Source organism: Rhinolophus ferrumequinum, chromosome 2 (assembly GCF_004115265.2).
Source record: "Rhinolophus ferrumequinum isolate MPI-CBG mRhiFer1 chromosome 2, mRhiFer1_v1.p, whole genome shotgun sequence".
In the NCBI taxonomy this organism is placed as follows: domain Eukaryota; kingdom Metazoa; phylum Chordata; class Mammalia; order Chiroptera; family Rhinolophidae; genus Rhinolophus; species Rhinolophus ferrumequinum.
The window spans coordinates 60,840,504-60,857,318 of record NC_046285.1 but is presented as its reverse complement, the minus strand read 5'-3'; the positions used below and the strand labels follow the sequence as shown (position 1 = coordinate 60,857,318).

Sequence of the window (16,815 nt, the reverse complement as noted above, 5' to 3'; positions counted from 1 at the left end):
AGTCTCAGTTTCTTTACCTGTAAAACGACAACTAGAGCAAAACAGTAGAGAGTCCAGTCTCAATTCTCTTTAAAACTCACTGTTCCCCGAGGTGGGGGTGGGTTTGTTGAATTTGGAAGGGTAAGTGTGAGGCTTTGCCATTGATTGGTGCTGGGGTCCCTGGTCCCCAGGTGATGACACAAGTATGTTCCCATCGTTGGTATCCTGTCCCAGCACCAGACTTGCCCCATAAAGTGCTATACTTGGGCCTCTGTCAAGTTATTTGAAAGTGCTGGCTGCTCACCAATGGAAGGAAATAGCTGGCTACTCAGAAAGGACCAAAGTGGCCTTGGGAACTCTAAGACCAAGGGAAGGCACGGCGTGAGCCTCTGCGAACATTGACTCTAGAAGGGACAGCAAAATGCGTTGGAAAGGGGGACCATCACATCTGGAAACCTGCTTCTGGCTCCAAGTCTACCACCCCCTAAATACGTGACAGTACGCATGTCTCACCCCCTCTTCAGGGCTCAGTATCCTTAGCAGTCTTTAAAATACGTGGGTTGGGTGAGGTGATGTCTGAGGACCAGTTCAGCTTTAATGTTTTAAGAAGGAATTCATGGGGCCGGCCCGGTGGCTCAGGTGGTTAGAGCTCCATGCTCCTAACTCCGAAGGCTGCCGGTTCGATTCCCACATGGGCCAGTGGGCTCTCAACCACAAGGTTGCCAGTTCGATTCCTCGACTCCCTCAAGGGATGGTGGGCTCCGCCCCTTGCAACTAAGATTGAACAGGGCACCTTGAGCTGAGCTGCCGCTGAGCTCCCGGCACCCTCCACAACTAAGATTGAAAGGACAACAACTTGACTTGGAAAACAGGCCTGGAAGTACACACTGTTCCCCAATAAAGTCCTGTTCCCCTACCCCAATAAAATCTTTAAAAAAATATAAAAAAAAAAAAAGAAGGAATTCATGGACTTATCAAATTCTGGAATCCAAAGAAATATTGAGAAATGACTTGTGAAGTTTGGGTGTTGCACAGAAGATGAGATTTATAATGTCAGACAGCATAATGAGGGAAGAGAATAGCTTGGCAGCATAAAGTCTTGCCTTTCCCTTGACATCTGATTTCAGAGACAAACTTAGGATGCTGACCAGCGGGCCATTGGGACATAGAAACTCCATATTTGCAGAAAGGTCAAAATGCCTAATAATGATAATAAAATCATTATAAAAAGCAACTTTCATTTATTGAGTCCCTATTTGGCTTAAGCCTGTCCTAAGCTCTTTAGAAACATCATCTCATTAAATTCCCACAATAACTTATAAGGAGGTTCTATCATTGTCTCTATTTTACAAGTAGAGAAACTAAGGACAAAGATTACATAACTTCCAATGTCAGATTGCATTAAAGTAACATCTGGAACTCAGATGCTCTTAATCACCAGCATTTAGTTTTCTAAGTCATGACAGACTTTAGACTCCAGCAGAGACATCTGTCTTCTGGGCGATTTCCTCATACATCCAAGTGAGACCATCACCAGCAGGTACATTTCCATGCTACTCAGCTCCCCTGGCCCAGGCACATGTGACACCCAGGCAGCTGCAGGAAACAGGCACATGTTGAGCTGAAATTCAGCCAGGTAACACCTGTTTGTTGAGCACTCTACAGGTCCTTGGTTCCAGAAGCAAGGCAAGGTGAACATCAGGTGACAGACCTTTACCCTCGGTAGCCCTGCCAAGCTGATGAATATGCACCTGTGAAATGCTCTGGGGTGTGAAGGCAGGAGGAGGATTAAAGGCGGTGCTCCTGGATGGGCACGTGGGAGCCGTTATTGGTAAGGTGCTGGGCCATGCCCTACACTATCCCACTGGGAAGTTTGACTAAATCCCATGCACAATTAGGTAACAAATGCCAAACAATATGATTTCACACTTGGAAACACGCTGGACATGTCAGGCTGGAAGAGAGTCCCCTATAAAATAAGCAGTTTCAGTGGGCCCATACTGACTCACAAATGCAGAATCTGGACGGTTTCCCAATGCCCAGCTCTGGGCTCCAAAGACAGCCCCTGATGGGCCATTACTATACATAAAGATGACCTGAAGATGAATGCAAAGCCATTCATTCATTCATTCATTCATTCAAGAAGTATTTGTCAAGGCCTACCACAAGCCAGGCATTAGGCTGAGTGCTAGGGGCACACAGTTCCTGTCCTCTAAGAGCTCAGAGTCTAGGGAGGGAGACATGTATCAAGCACGGTGAGAGCACAGGGAAGAAATTAATAGCTTGAAGGGTGGAGTAGGAAAAGCTTCCTAAACAGGTGACATTGAGCTGGAGTGCAGAGGATGGGAGAATTTGTTAGCTGAAAACAGTGAAGGGCATTCCATACAGAAGGAATAAGTAGTGTGAAAAGGCTGATCAGCCTGAAGGGCAGGGTGTGTTCAGACATGGTGAAATGTTTAGGATGACCAGAAGGGGCATAATGAGAGGTGAGAATCCGGAGAAGGGAAGTTGTGACAGTAGGTACGAAAAGAGGGGATTCCCTGCTGTCCTGGGAATTAATAGAAAGAAGGGCCACAGTGCAATCTGACTGAAAAATATCACACGAAGAAAGTAGCAACCTAGTGGAAACAGTGCGAAGTTGTGTCCTGCCAGGATCACTTCTGGTGTTACATAAGTGATGTGTTGTCTTGAATGGTTCTCAGATGAGCAGAGCCATCCATCAGATGTGTAGCTCTACCTCTCAGGCCATGAGTTTGGGGGCAGCATGGCAGGCTTGTGGATGCAATTTGAAGGAAGGTGGTAGGAAGGAACAGGTGATGAGCTGGTCCCTTATTGGAGAGCAATTTGGCCACAGGGCTGGGAGTTTGGCCAAATGGTAGGAAGGAGTGCTTCTGGGAAGGCAATTTGACTGAACCGAAGCTTGAGGCAGGACATCAGTGTTATCGTGGGGCCTTGAAAATTACTGCCAGACATTTGCATTTGGCTGGAGAGGCTTGGGGGCTTGAATGCTTGGAGGTGGGGGGCAGGAAACAAGAATGTTTACCTCAGTCAGCCCTGCAGATCTGAGGTAGTTGGAAAATGACAACTCCCTGCTTTCTAGTTGCCAGGTATAAAGGTAAAGCTAGCGGCTTTATATACACTGTTTTATTTCATTCTCATAACAACTTATGAGGGAGATATTTTATTACCCACATTTCACAGAGGCAGAAACCAGGCTGAGAGAGGTTAGAAAACTTGACTAATTATCACAACTAATGAAGGGCAGAATTTGACTTTAAATACCAGGTCTGTCTCTCTCTAAAGCTTATGTTCTCCTACTCACTCCAACTTTTTATTTTCGACATTTCAACCCTACAAAAAAGTTGAAACATAGTGCAACAAATATTCCTAGATTCTTCCTCTGGAGTCGCCAGCTGTTGACAGCCTGTGTTTTATGCCACATCACCCCATCTCCTCTAAGGTGCTGGCTGGGACATGACTGATATAGAAGACAAAAGCTGAGACTTGAGAGAAAGAAGTCATGGAAAAACAAGAGATTTAGGAGAAATACATTTACAGATGACTGAAGAAAGCATGACAATGTATGGACATCTTGAATCCAGAGATAGACGAGGCAGAACGGCTATCGGCTGCCCAATTTCTGTCAGCAGAGCAGGACTGGGGAGTCATTGGCTCTGCAAAGGCAAAGTCATCCCCAGAATCCTAGCAGTGAGTGGAAATGAGCAACAGGTTTTAAAATGGGCTTCAGACCTTTACAGGTATATGTATACAAATATTTAGCCAACATTTTTTCAGTGCTAATCATGTTGTACTAGTTTTTTTTTAAACAAATTTTCTGCATTCTTTAATGTCTGAGAACCCATAAAATAAGACGCCAGGCCAAATGATGAGTGTTCTCATCAGATGAAGGGGAGAAAAATTACTCCCTCCTTTCTCACCTTCTGGATTCATACCTAGCCCAACCGAAGAAATTTTGAGGTTTGCCTGAAACAGTCAAGGGCTTGAAAGACAGAAGGATCAGTATTCAATTCCTGATTCTACTCCTTACCATATAATTTTCTCTGTAAAATGGACAAAACCCTGCCAAACTTAAAAGGTTGTGAGAACAAAATGTAATATTCAAAATCAGTCCTGACACAGAGTATTCCTCATAACAGGGAGAGGTATTCCTCATAACAGGGAGAGGAATACCAAAACAGACAGGACAAAGACCTTGTCTTGTTCTGTTTTCAGCTCCGGAACTTAGCATTGGAGCATAAGACTTTATTAATTTTTACTCCACCTGGCTCCGCAGGTGGATTTAAGGTAGTAGCCATATCTTCACGGTAATACTGGAGTACTTTCCTTCAACTGGGGGTAGGAGGGAATGTAATGAGGTCAATATTCCACTGTGGTATGGAGCTACACCTAGATTACACAAACTTCACATAGACGGCAATCAAGCGTCTGGCTTTCAAGAATCTCGTCCGTTTGTCCCACCACGCATCCAACTGGGGTACTAACAACTGTGAGTACTAATCACACAGCTATGAAGATACCTATGGATGGTCTCTCGGTTCGCAGCCAGCTCACCAACACGTACGAATCCCAGACTGCAGACTCCCGTGGAGTTCAGGAAACTCTAGGTCCAGAGGCGGTGCTTATGGCGCGCGGGAGGCTGGGAATTGTAGTTTTCATTTGGCTTCCGAGGGCTGGGGCGCTTAGGTTTCGGCGACGTTTCCGGTCGCAGGCGGGCTCTGGAGGTGGAGGGAGCCTTGAGCGACGCGCGCGATGCTACCTGGGAAACGGGGAGGTGCGAGTGGTGCGCACGCAGCTGGCCGGCAGTGGCCGTGGAGATGGAGGAGGGAGGCAGAGACAAGGCACCGCTGCAGCCCCAGCAGCCCCCAGTGACGGCCCCAGGCGGCGCAGACGAGAAGCCGGGCGGCAAGGACCGGCGGGATGCTGGGGACAAAGACAAAGAGCAGGAGCTGGTGAGGTGTGGCCCCGGGGGCCGGCGGAGGAGGCCGCAGGCTGAGTCACGGAGGTGCCGCAGGCCTCGGGCCCGACTCCCAACGGCCCCGCGGCGCTCGGGGGAGGGCGGATGGGGAGACCCTCGGGGCTCCCGGCACCCCGCCTCTCTGCCCCTCATCCTCCATTCCGCGCGGTAACCTCCGCCACCCCCGCCAGCCCTCACCACCGTCTGGTGATGTGGGCCCGGGCGGGTCATTGTCACCCCAGTTTTTAGAATGGCATTCACGCAGAGCCTGGTCCAGAAACCAAGCTGCCTTCCCGCCAGGGCATCCCATTCCCGCTGTCTCTCCTTGTCCACCTGGTCCCTAAGGAGGCAGGCTCACTCTCCACCTGCCCCAGGGTGAATGGGAGGAGGATGTGTTTGGGATTCCTTCTCTTGATGAGCCTCTTACCCCAACTCTCCAGTCTGAAGAGGACAAACAACTTCAGGATGAACTGGAGATGCTCGTGGAACGACTGGGGGTGAGTCATGATATGTTAACAGGAGCTGGTGCGTGTTTGGAGCTTTCCCACTTGTTTGTTTCAGTCCATTTTGGGGCAAGAAGTCCTATATGAGGTATAGGGAAAGGTGGACTGTATTTTAGGGTCAGTGTTATGGCGAAGTTGTGAGAGAGGAAAGTAACAAAGGATATTTAAAAGATTTTGTAGCTGTCTCTCCTGGGAAAAGCAGTTCTCGAACTCTTCACTGGGGTCATTTGTTTTTGTGCCAGGCAGTGTGCAGGTAGTTGGAGAATCACAGATGAATAAGACAGTGACTTCCTAGGGGAGTTGTTAAACAGCTGTGTATTATGACATGAGGGATGTATTATAACTTTTTGTCTGACCCCTACATCTCCTTTTCAGGAGAAGGACACATCCCTGTACCGACCAGCCCTGGAGGAACTGCGAAGGCAAATTCGTTCTTCTACAACGTCCATGACGTCAGTGCCCAAGCCTCTCAAATTTCTGCGTCCACACTATGGCAAGCTGAAGGAAATCTATGAGAACATGGCCCCTGGAGAGAATAAGGTAAAACTATTTCCGGCGTTGGTGGAGGCCTAGTTTAGGAATTCCTTTTCATCAAGACCATGGGGCTCATGGGAAGTCCTACAGGAAGCCTGACAGACCTGAGATCTGAGCTGGCTGAACAGAGCTTATCACAGTCAAAATACTCACTTAAGAGCAGACAAGAGGATTGCTTTCTTTTGTGAACAGAAGGTACTGTTTCTGTCATGTATGTTGGACCTTGGGATTTCATTATTATGATCTATTTATTTCAGTGTAACCTTAACTTTTTTCTTTCCTCACATCCCATGTACATTCATTCGTTTTATCTCTAAAATATGTCCCCAGTTCAATCACTTCTTTGCCTGTTGGAATAATGCTAATCCAGGAAATCTTCAGTTTTCACCTGAATTAGTGAAGCAGCCTCCTAACTGGCCTTTTTCCTTTTGTTCTTGACCTCCTACACAGTTTGTTTTTCATATAGCAGCCATAGTAATCTTTCTAGATTGTGAGTGTTTTCTGCTTAAAACTTTTCAATTAATAGTTTATTGTTGTGATTAGAATAACATCAACAATCCATCTTTCTCCACTTTCCCCTTATTGTCGCCCTTTAGCCATGTTGGGTTAAAAGGGAGGTAGCAACACTAACCTTAGAGTTATCATGAGGCTTAGCTTAGATAACGTGTGTAAATTTCTAGTATAGAAGCTGGTGTATAGTTAGTGCTTAATTTGGGGGCTAGTGATAGTGGTCTTGATTACATAATGTAACACCCTCCCTTACCTTGGATATGACTTCAAAGACTTGTTTCTTTATAGCGGTTTGCTGCTGATATCATCTCTGTTTTGGCCATGACCATGAGTGGGGAGCGTGAATGCCTCAAGTATCGGCTAGTGGGATCCCAAGAGGAATTAGCATCATGGGGTCATGAGTATGTCAGGTAAGACCTTTCCTTGGGAATCTGAAAGGGGTGCTGAGGCATAATTCTGAGTTTAGTCTTGGGAGGACCTGGGGGTACTATCTGTTTTGGAGTACCAGTGGATTGAGTTTCGCAGACGTTAAATTCCTTGACCCACAGGGAAGTGCTTCCTGGGAAGCTGTGCTCCCTTAATGGTTTCGGCCTGTCTATCCATAGGCATCTAGCAGGAGAAGTGGCTAAGGAGTGGCAGGAGCTGGATGATGCAGAGAAGACACAGCGGGAGCCACTGCTGACCCTTGTGAAGGAGATTGTCCCCTACAACATGGCCCACAATGCGGAGCATGAGGCCTGCGACCTGCTCATGGAAATCGAGCAGGTGGATATGCTGGAGAAGGACATTGATGAGAACGCATATGCAAAGGTCTGCCTCTATCTCACCAGGTGCGTAAGCACGGTAGGGAATGGTGGCAGGCCTCCCTTCCCAGCACTTCTCTCTTAATTGTGCCTCCTCTATTTTCCCAGAACACCTGCATCAAAGGTAGTGTCAGACTGTAGTTAATTTATTGTCTGTAAGCTAATTTATTGTCTGTAAGCTGAGGACAGAGACATCATGTCTCCTTAGTAGTCCCACCGTCTAGTATAGTGCCTGGTATGTATACAGCAGGCATTTAGTATTTATTTTGGGTAAGTGAATTAAATGGGGTAAATGAATGTCTGGAACTTCTGATTCCTTTATTATTTTTACCTTCGTAGTTGTGTGAATTACGTGCCCGAGCCTGAGAACTCTGCTCTGCTACGTTGTGCCTTGGGTGTGTTCCGAAAGTTCAGTCGCTTCCCTGAAGCTCTGAGGTTGGCATTGATGCTCAATGACATGGAGCTGGTCGAAGACATCTTCACCTCCTGCAAGGATGTGTATGTAGGGAAGAAGTCAGCAAAGGAAGAGATAAGCTTGCGTGGGAGGTGGGGGGGACATTTGCATGAAGACCTGGGACTTGCAGTTTCTGGTTAGGACTTGAGGAGCTTTTCTGTGCCCTTAGTGAACGGGGGCTGAGTTGATGTGATGGCTCTCTCCCCCAGGGTAGTGCAGAAGCAGATGGCATTCATGCTAGGCCGGCATGGGGTGTTTCTGGAGCTGAGTGAAGATGTGGAGGAGTATGAGGACCTGACAGAGATCATGTCCAATGTGCAGCTCAACAGCAACTTCTTGGCGTTAGCTCGGGAGGTGAGACTGCCCTTTTCACCACCAAGGCTTTCTTCTTGGTTGTGATTCTCTCTGACATTGCACTTCTCTGACTATAACTGACTAGACTCTTCTTGGTTAGAATTGCCATTCAGTGGGATAGCAGAAGGGACAGCTAGGGGAGGCCTGGGGTAGCAGTTGTGACCCTCTGACTTTTCTTCAGCTGGATATCATGGAGCCCAAGGTGCCTGATGACATCTATAAAACCCACCTAGAGAACAACAGTGAGTAGCCATCTGCATGTGTGTGGAGATTGGAGTATTGTTAATTACCCCTTGTATTGGGACTGATAGCTTGGCCCAACATGCTTATTCCATAGAGCTCAGAATTCCCACTTAGCTTTTCTCCAGGTCACTGTTGGGGGCAAAGATAGAGGATCCTAAGGGGCTAGCTCAGAACCAGAGACCAGCCGCCATGCTGTGTTCCTTTCTTGCCCTACTCTTAAACCAGCCTTCCTTTGCTTTTCTCTCCCTCTTCTGCAGGGTTTGGGGGCAGTGGCTCTCAAGTGGACTCTGCCCGCATGAACCTGGCCTCTTCTTTCGTGAACGGCTTTGTGAATGCAGCCTTTGGCCAGGACAAGCTGCTGACTGATGATGGCAACAAATGGCTTTATAAGAACAAGGATCATGGTATAATTCTGTTCCATTTTATCTTTGTGTTGCTTTGGTCACTTGTTATCTTCTAGATCCATATGTTACCTGACAAGCGATTCCCAATGCAATTCCTTGGAGAGCTCTTTATAATAGTTTTCTCAGTGTGGGACCATTTTAAAACTAAGCTTTTTCCTTGACATAGGAATGTTGAGTGCAGCTGCATCCCTTGGCATGATTCTACTGTGGGACGTGGATGGTGGCCTCACACAGATTGACAAGTACCTGTACTCCTCTGAGGATTATATCAAGGTTGGTCTGGGCATAGCCCGCTAATAGGGACATTCCCCTTCTATGTTCTAGGGCCCACAGGGCCTCCCTTTCACTGGTAAGATCTACCTGGTTTTCAACTCCAGTTAAAAGTTGATGCTGTGGGTGCTGCACTGAGGCTCACGTTGCGTCCTCCGTGGTGAGGCAGGTAGAATAGCCTAAGTGGAGACCCTGTTTGCATTTTGCAGTCAGGAGCCCTCCTGGCCTGTGGCATCGTGAACTCTGGGGTCCGGAATGAGTGTGACCCTGCTCTGGCTCTGCTCTCAGACTATGTTCTCCACAACAGCAACACTATGAGACTTGGTTCCATCTTTGGGTAAGGCTGCTTCTTATTCTGGTAGCCCTCAGCCTGAAACTCTGTGAAAACAGAAACTGGACCTTTTCACCTTTGTGTTGTATTGCCAAGAACTACCATTGTGCCTGTTGTGTATTTGGTTCTTGGTGACTGTTGAAATCATTCATGAATGACCAGTCCTTTTTTTGTTTCTTCCTTGTCTTATCCTTGGATGTGTGTTGGGGACTGCCTATCCCTGGCTTTTGCAGGCTGGGCTTGGCCTATGCTGGCTCCAATCGCGAAGATGTCCTAACACTGTTGCTGCCTGTGATGGGAGATTCCAAGTCCAGTATGGAGGTGAGTAGAGGCTGTTGGTCATTTAAGGGAGGTGGGGAAGGTTCTCGGAGTCCTACCATGCTGTGATAGATAATGAAAAAAAGTTAGGGGAGATAGATGGAGGAAGGGAGGGATGGATGGATAGATAGAAGTGGGGGTGGGGGTGGGGCGAGGGAAGTGTATCACTTTTAGTGAAATCCCTTGGAACTGGGATTCTAAGCCCCTGGTGGTGTTAATGGCTAAAGAGTTAACATTTTAGTATTGAGTTCCAGCGCTTGGGATCTCCGAGGAAGTGCCACACTAGAGTAGGGAGTAACTTAACCCAGCTTGGCGATGGGTGATTCTCACTGTTTTAGTTATTGGCCAATCCTAAATTTTCTCACTTTTGCACAGTAGCTTTAGTGATGGGTAAATATAGTATGGTGGCTGAAAGCAGGGGCTTTAGTTAGAAAGACCTCCGTTCAAATTCTGCCACTTCTGCTTATAAGCAATGTGATCTTGGACACATAACTCAGTTTCTTTCTTAGGCTTCATTTTTCTCATCGATAAAAGACCTGTTCCGGAGAACTGACTCTGGATGGTAAACACACAATGGGATTTATAGATGATGTAATACAGAATTGCACACCTGAAATCTATGTCATTTTACTAACAATTGTCACCCCAATAAATTAAAAAAAAAAAACAAACCTGTTCCATGGGGTTGTTGTGAAGATTAAATGTTATATGCAAAGTAATTGGCATAGTGGCTGACATATGGAAAGTACTCAGTGAATGGTTGCTACTGCTGTTACTTGACTACCATCAGAAATGGATTATTACCTGGGAGGCTTATAGCAGACTGTAGGGTTGGCTGTCTTGAATCAACATAGGTAAACAACTATTTTAATAACTTACACTGTGTAATACTGATTTTCCTATTTCTAGGTGGCAGGTGTGACAGCTCTAGCCTGTGGAATGATAGCAGTGGGATCCTGCAATGGAGATGTCACTTCCACTATCCTTCAGACCATCATGGAGAAGTCGGAGACTGAGCTCAAGGACACTTATGCCCGTTGGCTTCCTCTTGGCCTGGGCCTCAATCACCTGGGTGAGGGAGTATCTCTATTTGGGCAAAAGGCTGACAGTAACTAGATACAACAGGGAGAGTTTGTGTGTCAGGCTGTGCTGTATGGAAACAGGTGTCCTCTGACCCCTTGAATCTGTCCCGTAGGGAAGGGAGAGGCCATTGAGGCAATCCTGGCTGCGCTGGAGGTTGTGTCAGAGCCGTTCCGCAGTTTTGCCAACACATTGGTGGATGTGTGTGCTTATGCAGGTCCGTGTCTTTCTGCTTCCCAGTAACTCCTCCCTTCTCCCCTGGACCTCCTTGCAGACTGTTGTCCTCTCTCAGTCATTCTGATCTGCGTTAGCTTCTCCTCTTCCCGGAGTAAGCTGTTCCTTGGTGCCCTCTCATTTCTACCCTTCCTTGCCTTTAACCATCCTGCTGCAGGCTCTGGGAATGTACTGAAGGTGCAGCAGCTGCTCCACATTTGTAGCGAACACTTCGACTCCAAGGAAAAGGAGGAAGACAAAGACAAGAAGGAAAAGAAAGACAAGGATAAGAAGGAAGCCCCCGCCGACATGGGAGCACATCAGGTTCCGTGGGCAGCGGGGCACTCTGAGGGGGCTCTTGAGAAAAGATAAGCATGTGGGAGAGCAGGCGGGCTGGGTTTGGGTTTGTTTTAGGGCCTCTCTGGGTGTTGCTGGGGATTGAAACAGCACGAGTCTGGGTTCTGTACATGAGGGGGAAGGGTGCGCCCCACAGGACAGCTTTTCTTCTTCGACGGGACTCAAGTCAAGGGTGAGTATTTTGTTTCCTGAGCTTACTGGGTTTTGCTGCCTCTTCAATTGCAGGGAGTGGCTGTGCTCGGTATTGCCCTCATTGCTATGGGAGAGGAGATTGGTGCAGAGATGGCACTACGAACCTTTGGCCACCTGGTGAGTATCGCATGGAAAAGATGGGAATATATTGGTTTTGATGCTGGGGTTCCCCAGAGGAGACTTTGCTGATGGTTTTTCATGGTTGAGAAATATTTTTTACTGTGCCCTTTCTACAAAATTTTGATTAAAGCCCCTTTTACCCATCAGTCTGTTCCTGTATCTGAGCTTGTTTTTATTGCTTTCTGTGACACCGTTGTTATTTTCTTTTACCACCAGCTGAGATATGGGGAGCCCACACTCCGACGGGCTGTGCCTTTAGCTTTGGCCTTAATCTCTGTTTCAAATCCACGACTCAACATCCTGGATACCCTAAGCAAATTCTCTCATGATGCTGACCCAGAAGTTTCCTATAACTCCATCTTTGCCATGGGCATGGTAGGCAGTGGTGAGTATCAGTCAGGAAAAGATCTTAAACAGCTTGGAGGAAGGTTTGAGGCCCCTTTTTCAAGCTGCTGTAATGCTTAACGTTTCCAGGTACCAATAATGCCCGTCTGGCTGCAATGCTGCGCCAGTTAGCCCAGTATCACGCCAAGGATCCCAACAACCTCTTCATGGTGCGCTTGGCACAGGTAAAGAATAGAACTCGTTTCCTTAGAGTGTGCCAAGGGAACTATCTGTGGGGATGGAAGGGAGACATATAGTTACATGAAGGGGAACTTGAGTTGGTCAGAAGGGAGGATGTGTGTTGTGGGATTTCTGTGTGGCTGGGTTAGCTGATGTCTTTTCAGATGTGACTCCCCACCTCCACTTCTCTGTATTTTTCAGGGCCTGACACATTTAGGGAAGGGCACACTCACCCTCTGCCCCTACCACAGTGACCGGCAGCTTATGAGTCAAGTGGCCGTGGCTGGGCTGCTCACTGTGCTTGTCTCTTTCCTGGATGTCCGCAACAGTGAGTTCCTGTCAGGAATCTTATATGGTGGCACATGGTGCCCTGTCTCCACCGCTACCAGGGCCACCTTGATAATTTAGGGGTAGGACTTTGAGTTAGCTCTATAACACTGGGCTCCTGAGGTGCTAGGATCTGTGAGGGCCTCATGAGGCTTTCATCTCCCACACTTGTGGTCTGGCCCAAAGAGATTTGAGGATGGAGAAATAAACCCAGTTTCTGCTCTTGGGTGACTGGGAGAAACTGATTATATAAAATCTGAGGGCTGGGGGCAGAATAAAGTGGGGGCATTTCTGGTTCATAGTACCTGAGGGGTTAAAGGGTCAGGACTGGAGTGACGTCCCAAGGTTTAGGCCAGGTCTGCCCTTATGCTTCTAACTATATCCTGTGCTCTCTCAGTCATCCTAGGCAAATCACACTATGTATTATATGGGCTGGTGGCTGCCATGCAGCCCCGAATGCTGGTTACATTTGACGAGGAGCTGCAGCCATTGCAAGTGTCTGTCCGAGTGGGCCAGGTAAGGCGTTAAGCAGAGGGGAGGGCTCAGGTTATATTCTATAACTTGGAGAATGCACATAGACCTGCTTCTCTGACACTGGTATGGGATCTGGATTGCTGCTACATTGCCATCTGGAGTCCCTTCATCTCAGTTTTCTTACCCTACAGGCAGTGGATGTGGTGGGCCAGGCTGGCAAGCCTAAGACCATCACAGGGTTCCAGACACACACAACCCCAGTGTTGCTGGCCCATGGGGAGCGGGCCGAATTGGCCACAGAGGAGTTTCTTCCTGTCACCCCCATTCTGGAAGGTTTTGTTATCCTTCGAAAGAACCCCAACTATGACCTCTAAGTGGCCACCAGGGGCTCTGAGCTGTAAGCGGGTTTTGGTTCCTTCTGCTAGCGGTGAACACTACTGCAGACCTTTGGGGGAATTGTTAACCTCCTGTTCTTTTGTTACTGGTGAGATAACTTTGTTGAATAAAGACCTTTATCCCTGAGGTCCCTTTCTGTTTGTTTTCTGGGGTATCGTGACTAGAGGCCAGACTGAGGTGGGGGGTGCATGTGAGAGGTCGCTGTTTGTAGCAACTCTGAGCCTAGGCTCGCGGGGAAGCTGCCCTTAACAGAAAGAACTAAACCCCTTTTCCTTCTCTTTCCTAGTCATCTTAAAACAGTGGTTCATCTTTAGGGGCATGAACTTTTGGGATGCTGATAAATATAATGGACCTTTCTAGGAGATGCATATATACAAAGTTTTACACAAACTCTTACAAATAACTTTCCAAGGGGCTTGTGGATCCCATACACCCCCTACTCCCACCCCATCAATGCACACCCACCTGAAGCCCACCATTCCCTGACTTTGGACTAAGGATCCCCGGTCTAAGAGGCAGAGTTAGCCCTACTCTTTCTAATTTGACTTCTGTGCTGCTGAATGAAAATGACATCTTTACCTCTTGTGACCTTCTGTCCCTCTTGGGAGCCTGCTCTTCGAGAGATTTGATCATGTTAACATCTACTTCTGTGCAGAAACTGCATAAGAAAGCTTGACCCTGACCTTCCTCCTAGTGTAGCAATGGAGAAAACATGGCCTCCTTCCTGGAATGTAATCACTTTTGATCTGCAGCCCTTCTTCCTGGTAGGGCTGGTGCCAGTATGAGTATAGCCTGTTGAGGCCTGGACCCCATGGATGCAGTGGAGGAAAACATGCCCTGGCAGTAATCACTTGCATTTATCCAACACTTACTGTGGTTTTAGCCTCCGAACAGTGACTGGCACTTAATAGGTCTATAAATGTTGAAAGAAGAATTCTACATACTTCTGAGACCTCACAACAACTCTGAGGGGTAGGTATTACCTGTGTGTTATTGGTGAGGAATGTAAAGTTTGGAAAGGTTCAGTAACTCACTGAAGATTGCATAGTAAGTGGTGGAGCCAGGATTGGAATCTTAAGTCCATCTGACTCCAAAGCCTATGCCCTTGTTCACTATATTTATCTGCCTCTGCAGCCTTGGAGACTTGTGGACCTCAATGTAGTCCAAACTCTTGGCTAGCTGGAGAAGTGGCAGCTTTGGATTTTTTATCTATTGTATTCCCTACTGTCACTCTGGAGGCTGTATAAAACACCTGTATAAAAGGTTGAAGCACTGAACTTGGGAGACAGCAGACCTGTCAAGCCCCTTTAATGGGAACTGTTGTAGTCTTGAGCAAATGAGCGTGTCTGATGAGCCTCTGTTACCTATATAATGGGGATACAGTATACAGTAATTGCCTTACCTGATTTCCAATAGTGATGTTAAAATTAGAAAGTGATTTATAAATAAAAATAAAAGGATAAGCCCCTCCCACAACAGTGACTGTGCTTTAGAGTGAGAAATTTTCATAGTGGCTCTTTACCATTCAATGGTTCATTCAGCAACAAATATCAGTGGAAACTTATTCTGCATTGGACATAATTATAGTTTGTAGGGATACAAAGATTGAAAAAAATCCTCAAAAAGATGATGTAATGGAAAAGAAAACAATTGTGATAATATTGTGATCAAAACTGTACAGGGGTGTCAACAATGTACCCTGGGATCATTGAAATAGGCCCTAAGCACCCGGGTAAATGAGGGGAAATTTTTGAGGAAACACTTGGAGGAAGATGAGTTTTGTCCAGAGGAAAAGAGAGTAGGATACAGCTAAGGGAGTAGCAAAAGCTGGAAGGAGGAAAAGGTATTTGTTTTCAGAAACCATGGATAATTTGATTTGGCTAAGTATATAGAATGAGGGAACAGTGTAGCAGGAGATAAAGTTCTAAGCCTTCTCTGATTAGGTTTAGAGGAGCTTTGTTGTTTAAGAAATTGACAAGTATCTCTCAATCACTGAATGAGAGCAGGAAAGTGACATCAGCCATCTGGGAGGGAAAGCTCACCACGGAGGGCCAGGCAAGGGAAATGAATGCTTGAACTAGGACAGTAGAAATGGGAAGAAGGGGAAGGGCAGAAGATTTTTTAAAGATAAAATCAAGAGAACTGGATTTTGATCCAAACACCAATAGATCTGCTGTCTGATTAGATGCAGGATGTGGACAGGAAGGAATGTAGGATGAATCCCAGGTTTTCTGCCTGGGCACTATTCTTTGAAAAAGAATACATGAGCAACATGTTTGGGGGCAAGGTGAAGGACTCTGTTGAGTAAAGAGAAATGACAAATTCCTATCTGGAATGCACAATTTGAGATGCCTGTGGCAATTAGGTGAAATACCTTTCAAGTAGTACCTTGTTCTGACTGGAGTTCAAGAGTGTTTTCTGAGGAACAAATTGGCATGTAAGCAGTAATTGGTTTTTATTTATTAGTTTGCTTAGGGAGAAAGAAATGAGAACAGTAGAGAGAGGAGCCATACATGATAAAGTCACAGCACTCGAAGAGTGTCACAGAGAATACTCTAGATCTGCATTTTCATTCTCACTATAGTCTCTCCTCAATGGACCTATTTCGCTCTTTCTTTGGAGCTTCAGTTCCTCATACACAATGGGAATGATAATACAATCTATTCTGTAGGCAGTTGTGCGAATTGAGATCACATAAGTCATATGTATTAAGTGACCTGTTAACCATTGCTGCTGAGAAAATATTTCTTCTGAGATTATGTGTATACACAGACAGGAGAGACAAAAAAATAAGAGAGAGCCAGAATCTTTGCTAGGTACCTAAGCACTGTTTTAAGCACTTTCACGTTAATTAACTCCTTTAATCCCCAATCCAATAGAGTGGACATTATCATTGTGAGAGAAAGCATCAGTGGCTTCCCATTTTACAATGGGAAGTATTAAGTAGGTAGATGGTAGGTACATTGTCAGGGAGTAAATAGTTTGGATTGAAACCAAGCTATCTGATTTTGACTACGTGGATTTGGATCTAGTACAGACCCTTCTGGTTTCCCAAACCTCTTGGCAACTGGGCAGGGGACTTGGGATTACTTTTCCCATCATTCTGAATTTTCCATGATTGATTTTTTTACCCTCCCTGGGAGTGGCTGAACTTTGTGAAAAACAAATCTATTCATATGAATTCCCTAGTTAGAATATTTCAATTCTTTTAGCATAACATTCGATTTAAGCTCTTTCAATGATCTACATTATTTTCGAAGGCTGCATAATTCGTATTTCTTTCCGTATTCGTACCACGATTTACTGAGGCAGGACTGAGTCTTTAATGATTCTAGGCCCCCAGCCAGCAGTTTACCTAGCACTGAATACTCACTCAATAAATGCTTGCTCAAGGTATGAATGAACTAAGAACCG

General features: G+C 46.3%; 1 protein-coding gene across 1 annotated transcript; it reads left to right on the top strand.

Moving 5' to 3' along the window:
- Window positions 1-4,762: 4,762 nt before the first annotated feature.
- On the top strand, window positions 4,763-13,531 carry PSMD2 (proteasome 26S subunit ubiquitin receptor, non-ATPase 2). The gene is made up of 21 exons (XM_033088951.1): window positions 4,763-4,949; window positions 5,395-5,451; window positions 5,833-5,997; window positions 6,790-6,911; window positions 7,107-7,331; window positions 7,644-7,802; window positions 7,968-8,112; window positions 8,294-8,354; window positions 8,613-8,759; window positions 8,926-9,032; window positions 9,239-9,366; window positions 9,594-9,681; window positions 10,588-10,750; window positions 10,874-10,975; window positions 11,150-11,295; window positions 11,554-11,637; window positions 11,857-12,025; window positions 12,115-12,209; window positions 12,406-12,532; window positions 12,929-13,047; window positions 13,197-13,531. The coding sequence occupies exons 1-21, from the start codon at window positions 4,815-4,817 to the stop codon at window positions 13,377-13,379; spliced, it is 2,727 nt and encodes a 908-aa protein (XP_032944842.1). The 5' UTR covers window positions 4,763-4,814; the 3' UTR covers window positions 13,380-13,531.
- The last annotated feature ends 3,284 nt before the right edge of the window (window positions 13,532-16,815 follow it).